Genomic DNA, 23,047 nt, shown 5'->3' with positions numbered 1-23,047 from the left:
CACAAAGTGGAAAATTGTGAATACCTCAAAACTGCACAAAGCAAATACATGAAAATATTGATTTGCTCAAAAACTTAAGTAGTCCATCTCTTCTAAGGTCATGAATCTTTTCAATCCACAAGTTTTAAACCACAGCAGATGTCATCCATAATGGGGATTTCATTTCAGAAATTGGGAGACACTTCATAGTTTGCACACTTCATAGTTTGCACACTGCATGTCACAAACTGCATGTTGAGTGCTAACTCATAAACTTCAGCCGTGTGGTACTGACCTACTTTCACATGTGCGTGTTTTTTTAATGACACATTGTATGCATAATCAGAATGTTTTCCGAGAAAGACTGATGTGTTATGCTGTTTTCACCGGTGGTTCTATGAAAAAGTATTGAAATTTATGCCATTAATGTGCTTGGTATGCATGAGAGTGGTAGAGGCTTGCTGGTGTGACTCATCCAGCACTTCCTACTATGACTGCATGGTTCCCAGCTCATGTTCAGCTGATGTATCTTCCTCTCCTCGCTGCTTCTCTGCAGTGTGCTCATGGAGTAGGAACAATGCTTTCAACCTGTGGGGTTGCTGAGTGAGTTTAAAAAACCATGAAGAAGAATACGAGCATTGTTTTGGCTCTTTTGTATGATGTGCTTGTTTCACTTTCCTCCAAATAATTAGCTTCTGTTACACAGCTGCACAACTCCTGCTTATCAGGAATGAACAGAATGAAAGAGATATGACAAGTGTGGGATCCGTATTGATGCTAGACAATCATGTAACAGTTGCATGATGTAGGGTCATTTAAGCAGGCATAAGCTGAGTCCTAATTCAGAGGCTGAATCCTCAGAAGAATGCATTTTATAACTTATTTTGTCTGCTCCCACAAATGCATCCTACTTCCCAGGGCCACAAAAGTTGCATTGAGTGTATCCTTCATTGCAAAGGTTTTCACCAGACTCAGATGTGATGACGGAGTCCCAAAAAACTGAGTAATGCACTTTTAAATATAAAGCAAGTATTGGTTTCACCTCAACAGAACAGCTTCAGAATCAGAAATCTGATTCAGAAATTCTTTATTGATCCCCGAAGGGAACTTACATTTCAGTTACATCCCGTCAGAAACGTATAGGAACTCACCGTGACATGGGATACAGGAATGGGAGAACCTTGGAGCTGTTAGCGTGCCCAGCGCCCTGTTATAATAGATATGAAATAAAAATATTAGAGAGAAGAAAGGGGAAAAAAGGTAAACTCCAGACTATGCCGCAAAAGGGGGCATAGTTTGAGATTAAGAAAAAAACACCTCTAGCTTGTGATACAAAAGCTAATAATTTATGGGGCCTTAATTTTTTTTACATGATCTTTTTTTGGGTTACATCACGTGAATTGCCTCAACTAATTCTGTTGCAGCTGTTGAGGGTGACAGACTCATCATTACTAAGCTGCTATACTTCAGAGCTATGTTTTGTGTGAAACGTGAGATTTATCACATCTGAAACTTGTTATAATATCAATTAATCATATAAAGCACTACAATACTGGGAGAAGCTACAAAGACCTCTGTTAAGTAAAGTCAAAATAATTTTCATCTTTCTCATTCCTCTTCATTCATAGGTGTTTTTGCATATTATGACAGTAGCTCAATGACACATTATTTTACTCTTCTTTTAAAAATAGTCTGGACATGTTAATGTTTCAAAGAGCAGGAAAGATAAGTTAAAAAGGGTGTGAAAGTTAAATCGTGAGAGGGACTCAAATTCATCAACATTGTTATGAATCTGAAACCCCAAACTAATCAGAAAGAAATGAGGTTAATGGCAGATTAATGCAACTATTATTGGTGACTGCTTTCAAGCTTCATTAATAAAGTGTGATTTAATCTGGAGGAATAAAGCCGTCATTGTAGAGGTGACCCATTAATGATAACTCATCCTTTTTCATTTTGTGAAACATCTGGGATGACGCAGTTTGGAAATAACATTAATTGACCCCCATTGTTATTGAAGGAATCAATTAATATTTTAGGGCAAGCCAAAGAGGTGAAAAATATTCTTTGATGTAACTTTTAGTGCCAGCACATTAAGGGTTTTTAATTAACCCAACAAAAGTGAATACTTGGTAATATTAAAAAACAACGCCTGCAGCATGAATACCAGGAGACAGTGAGAAGACAGATGAGGTAGAAAGAATATTTCCCTTTTGTTGAAACTAACAAATTCTGCCTAAAATTGAAAGCCAGAGGTAAAGTTTGAAGCGTTTCTAGTTTGAGTCTGCTACAGCAGTTGTGCTGTCATCAAGTATTAATTTAGTCAGAATTGCTTGATGGCTGACTTATCCAGTCTTTACCTCCTGTAATTTAAAACAGAGGAAGAAACATGTAAACCAAGTGTGTGTGGAAACAGTTTAAGTTTGTGCCTCTAATTTATAATGTGCTCATTTATAATAAAGTGCAGAGTACCCGTTGTTTGCCCAGAGGTATTTTTTTCCTATATGTGTAATTTATGCATGCTTTACATTTTAAGGCCTTGCATCGTCCCCTGACCAGGAATTTCTGTCAGCGTTCTGCTTCATAAAGAATTAAAGCTTACCATGAATTATATACATTGAGTGCATTCTCAAAATATGCAACTCTTGCGTTAGAGCCATGTACAAAGTGACATGGGGGTCAGACAGTTGCCAGCATGCAGAGGCAGATAAAAGTAAGACCGAAGGACAGTCAGCATTACTAATGTGGAGTTTGTTGTCTCATTCATAGAGCACTTCAGAAGATGACTTTCTGTAAATTCTGTATCAAATGCTTTTACTTTCAACACCAGTTTAATAAATGAATAATTAATCCTTAATAGTGCCATTTCTTCCATTATAACATGGAGTCCAAAACTCAGGGTTGAGTACCAGCTAATGCAGAGCTCTCATGATTGTTTCAAAGCTAGTGCTGCATTGGTGTTGCCAGTAATCGCTATTTAGTCTGATGGGTTTGTGTGTTTGTTTGTTTTTTGGGGGGGTCAAATTTAATCTCTATTTGGTTCTAATTTCGACATGACTTAAAGACCTGTGATTATGTCAAGTTTGCCCTTACAGTTGCACAACGTTACTAAGAAGTGAAATGTTACATGTTTCCAAGTGCGGAGGAGTCATGTTCACTTGTAGAGGCAGGGACTGAGACCATGGCAATAAAAGCTTTTAAGCTTTGCTGTGAGAGAGCAGTTATTTTTACTTTTCTCAGCTGGAAGCAGGGCAGGAAAGAAAAGGGTGGCAGAGAGAGACAGAGAGAGAAGTAATGTGTGCACTGGAGAGGAGGAGATGCAGAGGGAGGTATTGAATATGGAGACCATGCTTACGGTAAATGGGTCACCCTGTTAAGAGTCGACAGCAGACCTGTGTTTGGTGGCTGGAATCACAGAGACTGAGAGCACTGGGCGCAAACCCAACCAGGTGACCCAGAAGAGCTTCGAGCTGTACATTGAAGAAATGAAGTGCATTTTAGATGTTTATTCCTGTATGAATTATGCATCCTGCACAGTACATTACATATTTAAAGGAAAATTTAATTAGGTGAGCGACTGTGTGCCTGGATTTGCGCAATGTTCTGCCACTTTATGGAAGTGTTGTATTAGCGTATGTGGGTGTGTGTACCGAGGCTCATGTGTTATCTTGAATTTGTGTTTTTGAAGAGACAATAGCCAACCTACACGCCAGCCAGTGTTTCCTTCTGTCTATACAGTATCTCTGTGCTGTATTATAATGCTGAGGTGATATGTTAATTAAAAAAACGTCCTCTGGAAATGAATCAGGGATTCTTTGATAACTGATGAATGGCTTCCCTGTGTTTCCTCTTACCAAGTGGAATACTTATATACAGGGGAAACAATTTAAGCTTTTAGAAAGCCTTTGGTTTTTTAATTGTGTTGATTTTGTTCTGGATCTAATGAATAATACAAATAACTTGAATTGTACTTTCAAATACCTGTTAGTTTTCTCTTTCTTTGTGATGTTTGGTCAGACGATAGGGCATGCAAATGGGTCTCTACTGTGATTTTCTGGAACAGTCAGTAATGACCTGACCTTTAATTAAATCTAACGTGACAGATTTTGAAATTTCAAAATAATACACTTTTTTTTCATTTTGTCTGATCAAGACAGTTTCTAAAACATAGCAACAAAATTATTCCAAATAACAAAAAAGATGAAGTATTGCTGATGCTCATTCTGCTCCTAGTATTGTTTGCGGTTCCATTATACTTCAAACCTGAAGCTGTTACTGTATTATCAGTTGGCTTTGTTTAGTTTTGTATTTTCTGTGTGTTGAACTCTGTCTCTGATTTCCTCTTTTATTTTGTGGATTTAACTTGTGTTTTTGGTCTTGTTCCCTCCATGTCTGTAATCCTGAAGTCCTCCATGTGTATTAGTGATCTAAATTCTGACTTGTGCTCTTTGCGTGTGTTTCTTGGTCAAGTCTTTAGTGTTTCCTGTTTTTATTTTGTAGTTCTTGCTCCTTATGTGTCTGGTTAAGATTACTTCCTGTTCTTGTGTTTCTTTTCACTTTGATTACCCTCATTAGTTTCACCCGTGTCTTCACCTCCGGCTCGTTGCTGAGTGAAGATTGAGTCTCTCTGTAAGACCATCACTTTGTCCCAGTGGTTTCCTGCTTCCGATAGTCGTATGAGTCATCTTGTGTTTTTTTTTTTTAAGTAAGTGTGTTTCATATTTTGACATTTTATGTGTGTCCTCCTCTTTCATTTTTCACCGGGTGACACATGATTTTACTCATGAAGACTATTTATGCACCACTGACGATTGGCTAGCTTGCTCCACTTTTAGTCAGTTGAGTGGAAAAGTGTAACATTTGCACATGATTTCAAAAGAACGTTTCATTGTTATGCTGTAAGCTTTAATGGTTCAGTTAGTACAGGTTACTTTTACACTGAAACAAGTAAGCCAGAGTCATCTAGAAGACACAGTCGCAGATCGCCTCCAAATGAACCCTGGATTTGTTTGTTTGCAGTGAGAACACGGTACACCCCATAGCCTCTTGACTCATCATATTTCAGTTGTTGATGAAGTAGTTAGCCCCAATAATATCAACAGGCTAGCATAACTAAGGTGATGTAACATCACAGGACTCAACAGAATGAACTGGTTTAGTTCAGATAGTTTTGTCTATCTGGTTGAACCAGGGAAATTTGTGCTTCCACCACTTGAACACCTATTTTAGCAAAGCTGGTCTTGTACCCGTACTAACTGCTGTCTGAGTTTCTTGGCCATAATGTATCACTACTCAGCAATGAAAGCCTCTCTTATTCATATGCTGACTCACAATTTCATAGACTTCTGTCGGCCTACTTTTCAGAGTGGAGTCCAACATTTGAAAAATATGCTCATGGCCGTAATGTGATGAGGCATGTAACTCCTCGCTGCTCCAAGTCAACCTACAACTCTTTTTTTAACTGGCTGACATTAGCTAGTGTCTTGGTGGTGTTGGCTTCAAGACACCAGGTTAGACCAGTACAGATGGCATTTGGTTATGTACACCATGGGAAAAGGAGGCTGTGACCATAGACTGTTATACGTGGATGTAGTTTTAGTGAAGTTAACCACTGGCTTTGAAACTAAGCTAAGTCGGTCACCATATTAGGAATGACACTTCACCTAATTTTCAGGTGAGAGGTGAAAAGGAGTAACTGAAATGCGCCTCCTCATTTACAGCTACAGTATGTCAGTCAGGTAATCGGTGCCCCTGCTCATTGTGTGCTGATTATGAAATGAACCACTCAGAACAATACTGTTTATTTGTATTTATTCTAAATGGGGGTGTTTCTGATTTTTAGGACATTTAAAGTCAAGTGGACACTCAAGGAATGGTAGTTTTTGACACTTTCCAATCAGCTTAATTTCACAAGACCCGAGGTCTCGGACAGCCCTGAGATGGTTAGTGTGCTTTGGCCCACTTTGCAGAGTATGAACACACAGAGTGAACACAAAAGGACCCAAAGGAGATGCAGCAATGTGTCATTTTATCATCTGAAATGGAACAAAGCAAAAAAGCTGGTGTAAGAGCACCTTCAGATGAGAACAGATGTATCGATGGTGGAGTTGTTGGAGTGTCTTTAAAATTTATAATGAGCCCCCCTCAAACAAATGAGTATAGCCTCTTTACCACACACACAATGAGTTAGCACACAAAAAATAAATCAGAAAACTTGGTTAGATTAAGCATTATTATAATTTTTAAAAAAGTGTAAAAGAAATCAACATATTCAATTTTTTATAATCACATTCTTGAGACTTTTCTGGTAGAAAGCAGAATGGGTACAGTGAGAAAGAGTGTTGAGTCTTCAGTGGTTCCTGTAAGTGGAGCAATTAATGTAAAATTTCTTTAAAGATGCTATGAGCAGAATCTGTTTTAATTGGACTGCCTTGACACCTTCTGGCCTGGAGCCTCACGCACACTGTCGTAAACGACTTTTAGTGAGGCGTGTGTATCAGTACAAGGTATCAGTACAGTTTCGTAGCACTATGGTTTGGAACGTGACAACAAGCAAACGTAGCAGCCGGCTATATATGTAGTGTTGTCGGCAGCCTAGTGCTCTGAAGAATCTGTAGGCTAACGGGCCAACAAGTAAACACTGTCAATTTGTATGTAGTTCAGTAGCTGTCTATATTTAGCATAGCTGGTGCTCTAAGACATGCCCGTAATGTGTAACATTAGTGAATCCTGGTCAGCTATGTCCTGCCAGTCGTCTACCAAGCAGAACTAACGTAACATCACTCTTCATTTTATTGATTGACTCTCAAGTTTGAACAGATCACTGCAGAATAACTGCTGCTTGTGGGTTGGAATGAACATTATCACAAACAGTTTAGCCCTTGTGTTAGCCTCTAGCTCGGGCTGTATTACTCTCCTGTTTAGCTTTCTTCTGTTTTTCTATACTTTTTTTTGTCTGACAGTTTGGCTCCTGTGTCATATAGACTTAGACATGCCAAATCAATCTGGTTCTACTCAACCTGATCGGGAAGCTAAGAAGTAGCATTTTAAAAGAACCTGTAACCTGTAACATTTGCACGAACAATCTAACTTTAAAGTGTGGAATACAATCAGGCATATATCTAGAAGAGAGACTATTTCAAGATCACTTAGAAACTCCTCACAGCCCCTTTAAGCTTGATTTGCATAATAACTACCTTTATTTAACAGATATGTATCATTACATAGGTGCGTGACAGAAACAACACTTGAATGGTATGTATGGCTGCTGGTTCTGTGCATTTGCTTTGCCATGCTGCACTAAATTAGTCATGACTGATGTGAATAAAAGAGAAACATTCCAGCCTCACATCTCTGTGAAATGTGACAAACAGGACCTGTACGTGTCTCCAGCAGAAAATTAGCAAGCTTGAAGCTATTTTTAGGTGTGCTGACTTTACAGTGGCACAAAAGGTAAATGAGTGGAGGTCATAGACAGAACACACGAGCACAAGAATCATTAGCATGTTGAAGGATGCTACCACAAAGCTTGAAATGCTGCATGTGCTGTCAATGTTGGTGTGTGTGTTTTTTTTTTAAATCTTGCCAAGTAAATACAGCTGATCTCCTAGTTTGCTTTTTGAATAGACTTCCTCTAGCTGGGAAATGTCATTTTACTCTTAGGATTAAGGGTTTGTTGGAGCTGCAAATCCCTGATTTCATTCTTCTTCCAAGTGAAAATCTCCAAACAGACAGCTTTGTCTTTAAAAAGCGGTCTAACAATTGTCTTGTGTGAGCCAAAGCACCGCCAGTCCTCACTGCATGGCTCCTCTCGACACTGAAGCTGACTCTGTTGTCTGACCCTCCGTGAACAAAAGGACCTTCAGAGGAACGTGAGAGTGGCAGAGGATGATGGAGGCTGGTCTGTGTGTTGTAATTCTCTCTGGTCCTTTTCTGTCACGCATGTCAGCCAACATTAAGACTGAATACCAAGTTTCCCAATCACCCACACATGTGGGGACACAATGTCCTGACAACATTCATGTCTTCAAATTGAGTGTTACAGATGGGGTTTACACTCCTTCAGTTAATCAATATTACATTTGCCCACCACTTTGAAAGATCTCGTGTGACAGATTTTTTTTCCTTTCTCACACAAAACTCCTAAAAGCAACATTTTTGTGTAAGTTGCTGTAAACAGCTGCAGTTTTCACCCTAACTCTACAACAAGTTTTTCCTGTCACCTTGTGAAAAATATCTGCATGAAGCCACGTTGGGCCAATCAGAGAGTACAGTGAGAAAAGCTCTGAAATGTTATTTGTGTCCTTTTGGAGCCAGGTTGAAGCTTATTTTGTCATTCTGTCTTTGATTATTCAACAATGTAGAGACTTTCAAGTTTTGTTAAATTTTTGGTTACTTTCTGGCGAAACGGAAATGTGAACGTCACATAGTACGCTATGGGTGGTGTATTTCAGATACTATTACAAGAGGACACGAAGGGGGGAATTTCCACCTGGTAGGAGGTCTTGGCTTGGAAAAGTTTTGCTGTGCAAGGGGTAAAATTTAGACGTGGTGTGACTGTAAACCACAGCAGACCAGCCAACTCACAGAACAGAAACTTTCAAGAAGTCCAACAACTGATATCATATCAATAGACAGACAGCTGGAAGAGACACCTTTGATCATCTTTGTACAGGACATACCGACATTTGTTACAAACATAATATTTACATATTGTCATCATACCTGAGGATGAATGGGAAAGTATATGAAAACTGCGATGGAAAACCACAACTTCATGTACTTGGCGTGAGTTCGGATGGAAGAAAATCATGAGATTCTTCATTAGCCCTGCCCAGATGAGACATCGAGGTGGTGGAGCAAACTGCTGGAGGATGTGTGGTTCAGATTTAGCTAATCACTGTCATTTATTTTGGGGTTGTCCAAACCTTTTGTCATATTGGTCTGACATTCATGAATGTCTGGAGTATGTATTTCAAACTACTGTCCAATTTGATATCTGCTCACTGCACTTAGGAACCATGGCATTGCATACCCAGTCATTAGCTGATAATTATTTAATAAAGGTACTATTGATAGGAGGGAGGAAAGCTGTTACAAGGAAGTGGTTACAACCCAATGCGCCAACACTGGAGGACTGGCAAGAAATTATTCACAAAATCAATAATATGGAGAGACTGACTTTTGCATTAAAACTACACTCTGAAAAATTTAAGAAGTTGTGGTCCAGATGAATAAGATATATATAAAAGTGAGGAGGCCTGAATTGTTTCGAGTATCTGTAATATATGGCTTTAAGTTTCAGAATATTTAGTATTGTGAGTGATGATTGAAAACTGTTGTCAAATTTCATGGAAAATGAGGTAGTGTGACGTCCGTTGTTTTGTTTTGTTAGTTTTTCTACCTTTGTTTTCCTGTAAATAAAAGGGGGTGTAATAGATAAGTGGATATATTTTGATATTTTTGTATGTAACTGTCCTGAAAGGAATTTGTATGTTCCTTCCTGGAAAAAAAATTATGTTAAAAAAAAAAAGATTTACATGTTGTATTTGGCAAGTATATTTTAAGTACATCAGTAAAGGGGAAACAAAGAAGAAACAGTGTTGTAAGAGATACTACAAAGAAAAATGTAACCTTTCTAAAATGACAGAGGAGTAAATATCAAAGTTGCCATGAAATTCGGGCTTTGAATTTATTTCATTAGACTTCTTGTCATATCTGGTCAAGCCAACTTTTATTTTCAGAATGATAACCAGCTAACCAATGTGGAGCAGATACTATGATGTGGTGCTGTAATGGGTAGGATGCTATAGGTGGAGCTTCTGTTGCAGCTTTAAAGAGGATGTGTTACTTTGTGCTCAAAGCAAATAACAATCTCCCTTTAGATTTGCTTCTTTAGATTCTGTAATACAGTCAGTCACAGCTGAGTTCATACAATGGCTGCTGTTTTCCACAAAATCCATCAGATATTCTATGTAATTCTCAAAATACACATTAAAGGCCTGCTGAAACCATAAAAGATGTTCACACGTGTGATTCACTGCCTATGTTACGTCTACTTTTCCATTTATCTCAGACGAATTGTAGCACCATGATGTATTTTCCATCTGAAGCCCTCAGTCTCCCTTCACATTTGTCAAACTATATTCAGCCCCTGAAACTTCTGCACTGATCATTAATTTCAACCTTAAACCAGATTTGTCTGCATCCACCAATCTTTTTGCAAAGACCATCCCTCATACTCCAAACACGGTACGGTGGGGAAAGATTTAAGCGCCTGTATTTTGACTCATGCTGAAGCCAAGAGGGACAAGCTTCCTGCTGGATCAGAACCAAAACCCAAATTTGAATAAATTGCTCTTTTTAAAAAAGCTTCTTTTATACTTTACTCCCAAACTGAACTTTGAGCTGAAGCAAAGATAGATTTACAGTAAATGCTAAAGAAAATCCAGCAAGCTGACAGAAGTCAAAAATGATTGTTGCAGATGTCGAGGATGTGCCGGATCTTAGTGTGCAAGTGACCTGTTTCATAATAATTCAAATGAGAGAAGTAGCTTTGATTTTTTCTTAGCACTGACACTAACTTGGACACACTGAGAGTGGGCAGGAAATAGATTTAAAAATATATATATATTTCTTTTTTTTTTTACTACAAATATTTTTGTTTTCTGATCTGATTTTCATCTTGATGTTTCACATCTTCTGATCTCTTCTGCTGAGCTCTTTCTGAGACTCATTAAGCTTTTTATTCAAGTCTTAATGCTCCTCATTCCTCTGCATCTTCACAGGAAACCAATGAGCTGGTGGCCATTAAAAAGTTCAAAGACAGCGAAGGTGAGTGACGCAGTGAAGGATGTAAGAGGGAGAGAAACGGATGTTTCAATCCTGTTTCTTCTCATTTCTGTGTAGAAAATGAGGAGGTCAAGGAGACGACGCTTCGGGAGCTGAAAATGCTCCGGACGCTGAAGCAGGACAACATCGTGGAGCTGAAAGAAGCTTTCCGTCGCAGGGGGAAACTCTACCTGGTTTTTGAATATGTGGAAAGGGTCAGTGTAACACCAACACTACTCTGATTTGTCTGTTTTTGGACACTGTTCCTCTTGCATGACATCTCCAGTCTGATGTATCTTGACTCAGATTGCTGATACTGCTCTGTTAAGCATTAAAAAAAGCATCACCATGGCAACATATGAACTGTGCTGCTGGTGAATAATGGTATTCCCCACTGTGTTGCCAGGGTTTTCAGCCAAGTGTTTATTTCATGACTGATTTTCATACTGTACTCCAGTCATCATAGCACGGTGTCCCCTTTTACTTCCAGTCAGAGTTTAAAAAGAAAATGAGCCGGGAGAGGAACCCGCACTGAAAGAATCCTCAGCTAAAGTTTGAATGTTTAAATTTTATTGTTTGATGTGACAATAAACACTGGGTTGATGTCGTTTGTAGAACATGCTGGAGCTCTTGGAGGAGCTGCCCAATGGAGCACCACCTGACAAAGTCCGCAGCTACATCTACCAGCTCATCAAAGCCATTAACTGGTGCCACACGAATGAGATCGTACACAGAGGTAAGGATGTTTAGGACTATGGTCTTGTTTCTGTTTGACATCACTCACTCTTAAGGTGCTTTTGAATGGCAGGAGCTCAGGTCTAAATTCGGTGCTCAGGTTAATCTACCCCTCAAAAGGACCCTGCCGGGGGGGTCGTACTTTACAGGTGTCCTTAAACTTTGGAGGGCGAGAGCTGGAAGCTGAGCATTTCTGATCAGTAGAGCACTTGTTTTTAGTTTGTCAGCTATCCACAATGATATCATACACACTTGGTTTAATAAATCTTAAACAATAGTCTTCTTTGAGCCTGATAGTGTGAATGTATCTGTCTCAGCTTCTGGTGTTAGGCTTCAAAGCGTGACCCTGTAAACTGGAGACTTTTAGCTGAATGTGGTCAGTGGGTACCCAGTCTACAACAGCTGTTAAAACATGGAAGGAGTCCTCAGCAAAACTTCCTGGTTTACTTTTATATACCTATGTGTCAGACACTCTCTTCAGATAACTATGTAATGATAGTCCAAACTTTTTGAGAAAAATGCATTCAGCTGAAAGTTGTCAATCAACCGCTGTCTTCGTGCTTTAGACATCCGAGCTTGACCAGTGTTTTGCTGGTAAAAACTGTTTTTTAGGGATGTTCAATACCACTTTTCATGCAGACCGATGCCAGTACGGGTACTCCCTTTTGAGTACTCACCAGTACTGAGTACCAATACTACTAGTACTTATGACACATACAATTTCAACTAACAGTGACTGATCATTTTGATCAAAGACAGCACGGTCACTCAGTTCAGGAACTGACAGTTTATGGTGTTTTGATGTTATTATATTACATGCTTATGCAGCTAGTTCAATAGGCTACTTTATCTAAGCAGTTACACACACATACAAACACTAAATCAAAGGTTTTGATAGCGTGATGAGGTAAAATAAAGTGACTAAATGAAGAAAGGGACATGATGACAAGTTTTTGGATCCAAATAAACTGTTACCACAGCTGTGTATAAAGAAAAGCCAGGTCTGAAAGAGTCAACACTTGGCTAAATTACTGGTTTAAGGAAGGTTTAATTATGTGTATGTAATCACTCTACATTTACTTGAAGCCTTTCAGAAGGTGAGATCATTTGATTTTTAAAGAAAAGGCAGGTGATGTTGGGGGTAGGAAATATTGGGCTGACACTGAATCTTAGGCAATAACACTCTCTGCAGGTGTACTGCACATCTGTGTGTAGAGATGTAAGAATAGCATGTTTCTAAACAGATAATTTAAATAAAGTTGAAACAGAAATGTGAATCTGTAGCATCTTTTCTTCTGTTTCAGATATAAAGCCGGAGAACCTCCTCATCAGCTCAGAGGATGTCCTCAAACTCTGTGACTTTGGTGAGTCTTTGCTCTCCTCGTCTCACTCCACAGCATCAATATTGACTCAAGAGATTTACATGTGCAATGCAATAAAACCATACAGTCTCTGCACATTTCCTTCGTCAAATAGAGGCAACTGCTTGTAAAATTAATCTGTCGCATAAATCCAATCGGCTTACAGCCATTTATGAGACACTCCACTATAAGAGAAGCTTCACTGTAATTAGGAAAAACCTTCCACAAACCTGTGGGTTTATATACTTGGTTTCAAAGGCTCTGTCCACTTCTTCATTAATGTGTCATCTCGTAAGTCACATGTCAGAGGGATCGATTCTGTAACTGGGAAGCAGCCAACCAGCCCTTTAAAAGGTTGTCTTGGTTGGTTTTCACAATAAATCTGTCAGCTGTATCTTCCACATATGTCAGGTTTATGTTGTAAAGTTTTTCAGGCATGTTTTCTACATTTGGAGGATTCTGTGCATATCACTGGATTGGTTAGCTCTGCATAATTGGCTAATGCTGCCTCACTGAGTCGGCTGGGGTGAGACTTGTTTGTTATTCACTGTTGGAGCTGGCATTCTGTTTATTGTGATTTTGCATGCTTAAATTGGTCTCTCTGTTCACCAGTGATCTAAAGCAGGGTCTCAGCCTGTCTGCAGTGACATAACTAATTAGAGCCTGGTCACATGAGACGATGAGCATGTTGTTAGTGAAGCTGTCCAAATGATTGAAGTGCTGATGGTCCTTAATTCTGACCAGGATGTTATTTTTATCTTCTAAGCTGTCTGCACATGATGACTGACTGCTGGATGTCTAAAATACACCGTGAGCTTGCTGTGATTTATTTGTTTTCATGTTACTCTGGCTCAGGTTTTGCTCGTAACCTGTCTGAAGGAACAGATGCCAACTACACCGAGTATGTGGCTACACGGTGGTACCGCTCGCCAGAGCTGCTGCTGGGGTGAGTCTGTATTTGTGTGTGTTTGTGTGTGTAAGACACTGTGGAGTGAGAAACAAGAAAAGAGAGAAACAGACCTCTTTCTGTTGCTTTTTGCAAATTATCCTGTGCTTTTCTTCATTATTCTATCAACTCAGGGCACCAGGAGGATGGGAATTTAGCATGAGATTGTTTCATATCCATTATTGTCCCCCAGATTTCATTTCCATTACTTTATTCAAGGTATAAGGTGACAAAGAGCAGCAGTGCAATCATTGTTTCTGTCCAACTCGACAAAACTGTGCTGGATCAAGTTTTATGATATAAATGAGTTTTATTATACATGAGGCCAAACATCGCTAATTGACAAAAAACAGTCAACAGAAAGCTGCAACCCTCAGTGTTAGAAAATTAAGCCCCGTTTCCACCAAGCGGTTCAGTTGAGTTCGTCTCGGCACAGCATGCATGTAACTGTGTTTCCACTGACCAATCCTGGGACATACCCCTAAATAATCAAGACGAGCCGTCCCACTTTTTGGCACCCTTCCGTTGGGGTGCCAGACTAAACCAATCCAATCCAATCCAATCTCTGAAGGTGAAGCTACAACACTGCAGACCGTTGATTGGTTGAAAGAATCATCACTTATTGAGCGACAGTGGCTGCATTTCTCCTGGCACACATTCTTCTAAGAGGCAAAGCTTGATTTCACTTTGTATCAAAGAGCCACATGCCAATCATAAAGAGGACGAAATGCTGGATGTCTTCCATTGTTGCTCTTTGTTTATTGTGTTGTATCTTTCTTCTTCGTTAGATTTATTTGCGGGGTTCACTGTGTCGCGCTGCTATGTCATCACACTATTATGTTACTGATGCAGCTGTCGGCATCCAGCTTACACGCCGCCTACCATGAGAGGGGACAGTTGGCTGTGGAAACGCAAACAGGACCTAGCATAACCGAGCCAACCCATACCAAACCATACTGATCTAAACTGGACTGCTTGGTGGAGCTAAGGCTTTCACTAGATGTGTAAAACTGTAGTTCCTCAGGTGTCCACTTGGGGCTGGCTGGCAACATTTCCAGTAAGGCATCCAGTATGACATGACTAAAATTAAATAAACTGATCAAACAAACTTCACAATCAAATCAAACTAAGATAAGATAAAGCAAGCCCTCAACGCAAGGGTTGAGTTTAATGTAAAATAGGTTGTGTTTAGGTATATGTGTGTGCGTGTGTTTGTGTGAAGGTTAAAGCTACAGTGTGAGGATGTCTCTGTTTTCCTCCTGCAGTCCGGAGACATGCAGGTGGGTTAATTAGCAGCTCTAAAATAGCTCATATTGGTGTGAATGTGAGAACACATGGTTGTCAGTGTCTGTGTCTCAGCCCTGTCATTGACCCTCCTCTCGCCCACTGTCAGCTGAGATTGGCTCCAACCTGCCGACACCTTCAGGAATGAGCCCTTTAAGCTTAGGGAGCGATAGCAGCTTTTATAGAAAAAAAAAAAAGTTTTGGCCAAAACCTGCGATGTTGCATAAGATGCTGATGAGCCGCTGACATTCATACTGACCAAGCATATTGTGCTGCAGTTTAAGATGAAGTTTATTGTTTTGCAATATAAAAAAAGCTATACAAACATTACAGAGGTGTCCAGATGTAGTTTTAAGAAGACAGCATCTGGATTTGTGAAGATAACTAGGTGCCAGCAGCTCTTGCTGACACCTTATTACTATTAAAAGAAACATATTGATGTTCTTTTTTTTAACAGGTTCTTTTAGTGATTTTTACCTTTGCCAAGGAGGTTATGTTTTTGGGAAAGTTTGTCAGTTTGTTTGATTGTGAAAAACATAACCCAAAAAGTAATGAACAGATCTTCATGAAATTTTCAGGAAATTTCAAAATGGGATAAGGAGGAAGTGATTACATTTTGGAGGTGACCCAGATCACCGTCTGGACCGTGGACTTTTTTAAAGTCATCATTGTGAGATAGGGCCGGCTTCACAATATGTGTATATAACTCCAAGATAAATTATCAGATTGCTTTGCAAAACAATACAGGACAAGGTCAGGATAATTTCTGTTAGATGTATAAGTACGATCCAGATCCTGGCAATATTCTGGATACTTAGATCCTGAATATGAAATATGTACTGGGTCATCATCATTTTCAACACTGTCAGCAAACAAACTGTCGTACAAACCTGCAACTAACACCAAATTGTAGCAGACAGTCTGCTGAAAGGGAGTATAAAATTAAAGTAGGACTTAAGTGTTGCGTGACAATCACAATATGCTTGGCGGAGGTCTGTGCTCTCTGAGTATTTTCTCATTTGGAATAAATCAGGTCAAAATCTGATCAAACTTTACCTTTCCCTCAGTTGTGTCTTAATACAAGATAAGTGGTCAGTTTCCTGAAGTGTTAGGTGCTACGTAAACATCAGAAAAATCTGCCTCTTCTCAGGAAAATGTTCTCCATTAGGGGGCGATATGGGGAAAATATATCAGGCTGCTTTAGATCAGGATCAGGACTTTCAAGATTGTATTTCATGATCTTTTAAAGACTTTTCTTGACCTATAAAATAACATTTTGTGGAAAAAATAACCCTATCTTGCTCTCTGAATTATCTGTATGTACCAAATTTTACTTTTTCTGAACCATCTCATAACTTTAATCTAGTCTTGTGTGCAATTTTGAACTCTGGATGTTCAAGAAGCACATTTCACATCATGAAAAAGACATTCAGCTTTAAGGGTTTTTGAGTTTCAGCTTGGATTTAGCTTTACACAACTAGCTTATGTGCAGTCCAAATGTAGTTTTGTGAGGCATTATAAACTTTAGTTTTGGTTGTGCACTTAACAGAAAATGTAAGCATGCACATAATTTTCAACACGTTTAATTTCAGTGCTATAACTGATACATTGTAAGATGAAAGCTAGGTGCAGCATGAAAAAGGACCTTGGGCCCTGTCGTTAGACGCGCCTGCATTACATTGTAGAAATTGCAGTTGATTTTTTAGGACAGGGCAGGAAGCCTCCAGAGAAATGAGGATCAAAAGAGGTGAAGGAAAACAATTAGTCTCATGTCACATCTTTTTACCTTGAGACCGTTTTGAAGACTTAAAGTTGAAGTTTATCAAGAAAGCACATTTTAACCAAAATGAAGCTAAAAAACATATTAAATTATAAAAAAAATGTGAATCTGCAAAGAGATGCTGCAGCAGCTGAACTAAGGCATGCCTGAAGGAACAAAATATGTGGTTAGAAAAATAATGCTTTAATTCCACATTTGGTGAATTAACACTGACAGCCCTTATAATATATTTATTAAGCAATACTTACATCATTTTTTGGAAAATATGATTCTTCTTAAACCTTTTAGTGATTTTATTTCTCACATTTCTTATTCTTATTGTTCAAACTCAGATATAGGACTGTGAAGAGACAATGATTCACCTTCTTCAACATTATGACACAAACCACCTCACCCTGAGATCAGATTTCCGTTTGGCATTTATTTTGTTACTGATGTTGTTCTTCGATGCCTTTGCTGCATTAAATGTCCATTCTAGCTCAGAGACAGCAGAACGTCATCTAGCTTCTCTGCTGTAGCCTGATTTAGTAAATGCCCTGGAACATTTATTGAGACAGCGTTTGAATGCCGCCCACTCAAATACTCTCTCCCTCCACCACCACCGCTCCTCTGCTTCTCTGCTGCCAGATCTCTCACCGTTTCTCACCAGACTCCTCAGCTCGGCTCTTTCAGAAACAAGCGTCTCCTTCAGAGAGACAGCATCCATGATCTTGTTTTACTGCTTTCACAGCACCAATGTCACCCGGTCACTGCCATTACCTTAATCCCCATAGAGCCCTCTTCATTTTGGCAGCTTCATTCTCATCTCCTCCAGCACTGATGTTGCCCCTGCTGCTGAACTGAATGGGTCGTCACGACCTCTTGCTGACTCTTCTTCTCGATAAAGATCTTTCCTCGCTCTCACTCTCTCCCTGTCAGAGCTCCATATGGAAAGGCCGTGGACATGTGGTCAGTGGGGTGCATCCTTGGGGAGCTGAGTGACGGACAGCCCTTATTTCCAGGAGAAAGTGAGATAGATCAGGTTTGTGTTAACTGAGAAGAAAAGTGGTGACAGATTAATTAGTAACACTTTTAAATGAGTGCTTTATCATTTTGAGCTATTTCTCACATCAAATAAGTAGATGGATAAAATATTTTCTGCTGTGAAGATTTGCAGCTTTAATGTGTCTCATTTTCTCCCTGTGAAACTGTTCTCTCTTTTTTTTTAAGACCAAAATAAAAGATCCCTCTGTACCTGATAAAACAAGCTAAACATGTTCAAAAGTAGAAATTTTAACAAGAGCATTTGACAGTGTTGTGAAAACTTGCAAGACAAAAATCACAGTTACAGTCTTTTGGACTCAGCTCTGGAGGAAGACAGCCGTGTGTGTTGTTAGTGTGCTGATTGTTTCAAATCAAACTCCAAAGAGTGTCTCAGACTTTATAATCTGCAGACTCCTCAGAACTCAAAATCCAATAATCGATTAATCAACAGATGTAGATCCCTCTCACTTTGAGGCATAAAAAACTTTTAATAGTGAGAGTTTGTGTGAGTTTGTTTCTTCTCACTGTGATTCTGCTGCGTTTCATCTCCAGCTCTTCACCATTCAGAAGGTTTTGGGACCACTTCCTGCAGAACAGATGAAACTCTTTTACAATAACCCTCGCTTTCATGGAATCAGGGTAGGAAACATTTCTCTTTCAGACTGTCTATAGAAGCTTTTGTTCTTTTTCTTTCTATTTCTTCATCTTTCTCCTCCTCCCCCTCTTTGTTTTCACCTCCTTTCTGTCTCTCTCTCTCCATCTCTCTTTCTCTCTTTCTTGTGGCAATGTTCCCAGCACCATGACTGAGTAGACTGCTATGACTCATAAGATAGGTGGTTGGTGTTCGGTTTAGCAGCTAGAGAAAATGTCCCAGAAGGCCGAAGAAAGACTTTGTGTGTGTTTTTGTGTTCCTGTACGGTAGTTTGTTTGGAGAGGAGCAGTGATTGATTTTTTTTGTGATGTGAACTAAAAGCTGCTTTTTTTCACAGGCAGGAACATTTATTCTAGGATGGAAAATTGTAGTAGTAGTTCTAAATGTACAAAAAATATCAGCGTGGATACAAATTTGATTGTTAGAGTGTGTCTTTGTGTGTGCTTGTGCCAGTTTCCCTCCGTTAGTCATCCTCAGACTTTGGAGAGACGGTACCAAGGCATCTTGAGTGGTCTGATGTTGGATCTGATGAAGGTAGGATGCCAAAAACTATTCTGAGTACTCAACTACAAATATGAAATTAGAATAAAATTACATGTCATTATTTTAAACCAATCATATTTGAGCTTTTTCAAAAGAATCAAACTTTAATCAGTAGTTTGAGATACTAGCTGTTAATATTTTATCCCTCTGGATTTCTTCTGCTAAGAACCTGTTGCTGCTGAACCCCACCGAGCGTTATCTGACCGAGCAGAGTCTGAATCATCCGGCCTTCCAGCCTCTGAGGCAGGCAGAGCGAGAGCGACCACCTCCTGCTTCTCCCAACCCGCCACGCTCCTCCAAGAGGAAAACACACCATCATGGAGAGAACACAGTTCCTACAAGGTCAGATTTACCTTCTTCGTGCTTTCTGCTGCAGCATCTTCATGCCATCATCCTGAACTCCAGGATGAATCTGAGTCCTTTAACTCTGGAACTTTTTCAGATTTTGGAGAGTTAGTATCTGACTCAAAGTCCACCATCCATAAAAGGCATGATCCATGAAACATCCTCAGTTACGAGTCTCCAAAAATGAAATATGTGCCAGGGAATGTGTTTCCTAAGCATGCAGAACTCTCTTCATCTTTAAAAATATTCATATTTTTATTTCAGAGAGAATTAAATTAAATTGGGTCAACACTTTTTGACGTCAGGGCTTCACTGTCAGCTTACTTGCGTCATAAATAACAACTTGGAAAAATCTCAGTAACAAACAAGAAACACTCAACACTCTGTTTTCTCTGTCACAGCACCCTCAAACATTTCTTCTGATGGCGGCTTTCCCTCCCTCTGTACACACTCTCTTTGAGTCACTTTGTGCTTGGTCTTATGATTGTTGATTAAAAATATCAGTTTTATGATCAATTATTAAATTGAGGTAATTTCTGAAGTTTCTTGCATAATGCCCTGTTGACCTATGCCTCTCATTTTGAGATTTGAAGCCAAAATACTGCCTCCTTTGGCGCTGACTGTCAGACTGATGCAGCCAAGCACCAATGTGACCTGGTAGAGTCACAGGACTGATCAGACCAGAACACACATTAAACGTACCCATAAAATATTAAAGAGATCCCTCAGGTCATTACAATCCACAGACACTCTTGATTATAGACTGTACCGACCTTTGAGAGCTATTAATCTGAGTCTTCAGCATTCAAAAAGTTTGACATTAAGGTGATAAAGTAATATTTACATCTAAACTATCTGCCCTCATCCAGGAGTCACAGTAAAAGCACGAGCCGTCGCTCCAACAGCAAAGAATGTTCCAGCCTCCCTCGACATGGTGACCTCCATCATCTCAGCAACAAGAGTTTCCTGAACGGGAACAAGCTGCCCCCCTCCAGCTTAAGTCCTCAGCTCCATCCAAAGGGCCAGTACATGTCTCAGACCCTCAATCGTTCCGCCTCCTCCAGCAAAGACCTGGCTAACAACAACCTGCCGCACCTGCTCAGTCCTAAAGAGGGCAAAGGCAAGACCGAATTTGACTTCAACCTGGGACCCTCCCCCAAACTGTCCGATCAGGGACACGGAGGGAAGTACAGCCACAGCAAGTCCAGTTCCTCTCGCTCTCAGCAGCAGCAGCAGCAGCAGGCCGGTCGACACACCTTCCTGGAGGGCAAGAACAATACGCTGCAGTCGGGAGGAGAGAAACAACATGGCCGTCACACTCACAGTATGGCTGACTCTGCTCATGGCTCCATGTCCTCATCCTCGAAGAGCTCCGCCTCTTATCTGAGTCTCTCCAAGAGCCACAGCGCGCTGAGTGACTCCAAATCTGTCGGGAACCTCAGTGATGGGCGACTCCACCCTGATGACCCAAACTCTAACACCACAGCGGGGATGCAGCCCAGTGCCCGCTTCTTCCCCACCAGCTGTCTGGACCTCAACGCTCCTTCAGGTCCTCCTGGGCCCCCCGGCAGCCCCTCTGCCAGACACAGCGATCGGTCCGGACACAGTCCCGCCTCTCGTAGCAGTGGAAACGTCCGCATGGAGAGCAGCACACTGGACTCTTCATCCAGACACAAATCCAGACATAAACCTTTGACACCAGGTGGGTTTAAGACTCAGCTTTGGAGAAAAGTTTGCTCCATAGACGTTACATCAGGTACATGCCAGGACATGTAGCAGTAGCACAACTAGTATAGTTTCATTTAGAATCAAAGATACTTTTTTCTTTTTGGCAATGTTAATGTGATATTTCAGAGTCCAGTGTCAGGAACATGCAGAAACTTTGACAAAGTCCCCCTGGGTCAAAGAATATATTTTAAGAAATGAAATCCATTTGATTCTGGACTGAGGGATGAAAAAAAGAGTTGATTGTAAATTTTCTCATCCATCCTCATTTCCGTCTCTCCTCCAGAGGAGGCTGGAGCCCCAGAGCTCTTAGACCCTGGAGGAGCAGGGATGCCCTCCACCCACACTCTGCCTTCTCCACATGAGTCTTATCATTACGGCCTGGGCTACACCTCCCCCTTTTCCTCCCAGCAACGCCCTCAACGCCACTCCATGTACGTGAGGAGGGAGCGCCACCGACCACATGGGGTGGAGACTGGGATGGCAGGCCTGCCTGCTCCGGGGCAGGCCATACCGACACGTGCCAGCAGCCTGCAGCTCCTCTCCCCTCAGCTGCAGCACCGCACCACCCTGACCGGACACTCAGTGAGCTCGTCCAGAGAGGACTGCACCGATGACATGACCAGGGTCAGTGGAAAACTAAATGATAGGATTTATTATTATTATTATTATTATTATTATTATTATTATTATTATTATTATTAGGTTGAATTCTCTGTCTAGACACACTTCCCCCATGTTACAACACTGCACCTGTATCTAAGCAGTGAGTTAGATTATTCACTGTTCAACCATAACATTATGACTGCTGGAAGGTGAAGTGAATAACATTGAGGATCTCAGTATCATGGCAACTGTCAGCGTGTGAGAAATGTCACTCAGCAAATGATCATTTTGTACTCAAAGCTAATTTGTCTGAATCAGGAAGAATGGGCAAGCATATCGATGTGAGGAACTACTGGAGCTAAATTATGGTGACAAGATGACAAAGACTGTAGCTCATGCCCCAGGTTGTGGTGGTCAGTATCCACTAAACAGCTAAGAAAAATCAAGAAAATAATCCATAGGGTCAATGACGATCCAGAAGTAGCTCCAGAGGAGCTTTAACTGCTCAAGAAGTTAATTTAGGACAATTCATAGCCTTGGACTTACACAGTATGAGGCAGGTGGTCACAGTGTTATAGTTGATTAGTGTATGGACCGTGCTGTGTGAGAGAGAGGGATTTTAACTTAAATTAAAGGGAACTGATACTTCTCCAAATGCAAGACTAAACCAATAACCACATACAGAAATCTGCAGTTGTTAGCAGTCAGCTGTATCAGCTAGGCATCTGAGGACAGCTAAAACTGATTATGAAACAGAAAACCAGCGTTTAAAGTCTAAAACAGACATTATGGAAAAAAAAAAAAAACATTTTAAGCAGAATGTCAGATGTTAGTCTGGAAAGGATCTTGTAGGTGTTGGACTTTTAGACCTAACTATTTAATGGTAAATGGTGAATGGACCAGTACTTACAGTGTATAGCCCTGTTCTAGTCTTTCCAACCACTCAAAGTGCTTTACACTGGTAGTCTCATTTAAACAACCACAGCACATTCACACACCGATGGTAGAGGTTTCTGTTGGGAACCATCACTTTTCTAACTAACACATTCACACTCATCAATACACCACTGACCAACAGTGGGGGCAATTCAGGGTTTAGCATCTTGCTCAAGGACACTTCAGCATGTGACTGCAGGCGCTGGAATCGAACCCCCAACCTTTGGATTGAGAGGGGACCACTCTACTACTGAGACAAACCACCCCAATTGATAAAAAGCAATAGTCAAGCAGTCTATTTT

At 40.3% G+C, this 23,047-nt stretch overlaps 1 protein-coding gene across 4 annotated transcripts in view; it reads left to right on the top strand.

Moving 5' to 3' along the window:
- The window catches only part of cdkl5 (cyclin dependent kinase like 5), a 42,492-nt gene that overhangs the window by 8,112 nt on the left and 11,333 nt on the right, over window positions 1-23,047 (top strand). For all 4 annotated transcript variants that reach the window (XM_074666352.1, XM_074666350.1, XM_074666351.1 and 1 more), the window contains exons 4-14: window positions 10,767-10,812; window positions 10,888-11,024; window positions 11,425-11,545; window positions 12,849-12,908; window positions 13,761-13,851; window positions 17,834-17,936; window positions 18,491-18,577; window positions 19,044-19,124; window positions 19,300-19,475; window positions 20,348-21,180; window positions 21,490-21,830. In XM_074666352.1, the coding sequence (XP_074522453.1) occupies window positions 10,767-10,812; window positions 10,888-11,024; window positions 11,425-11,545; window positions 12,849-12,908; window positions 13,761-13,851; window positions 17,834-17,936; window positions 18,491-18,577; window positions 19,044-19,124; window positions 19,300-19,475; window positions 20,348-21,180; window positions 21,490-21,830 (2,076 nt within the window). The remainder of the gene's footprint in view (window positions 1-10,766; window positions 10,813-10,887; window positions 11,025-11,424; window positions 11,546-12,848; window positions 12,909-13,760; window positions 13,852-17,833; window positions 17,937-18,490; window positions 18,578-19,043; window positions 19,125-19,299; window positions 19,476-20,347; window positions 21,181-21,489; window positions 21,831-23,047) is intronic.

Source organism: Halichoeres trimaculatus, unplaced genomic scaffold, assembly GCF_033239565.1.
Source record: "Halichoeres trimaculatus isolate MK-OKI-2021-1 unplaced genomic scaffold, fHalTri1.1 fHalTri1_scaffold_3, whole genome shotgun sequence".
NCBI lineage: Eukaryota > Metazoa > Chordata > Actinopteri > Labriformes > Labridae > Halichoeres > Halichoeres trimaculatus.
This window is presented reverse-complemented; position numbering and strand designations above follow the sequence as displayed.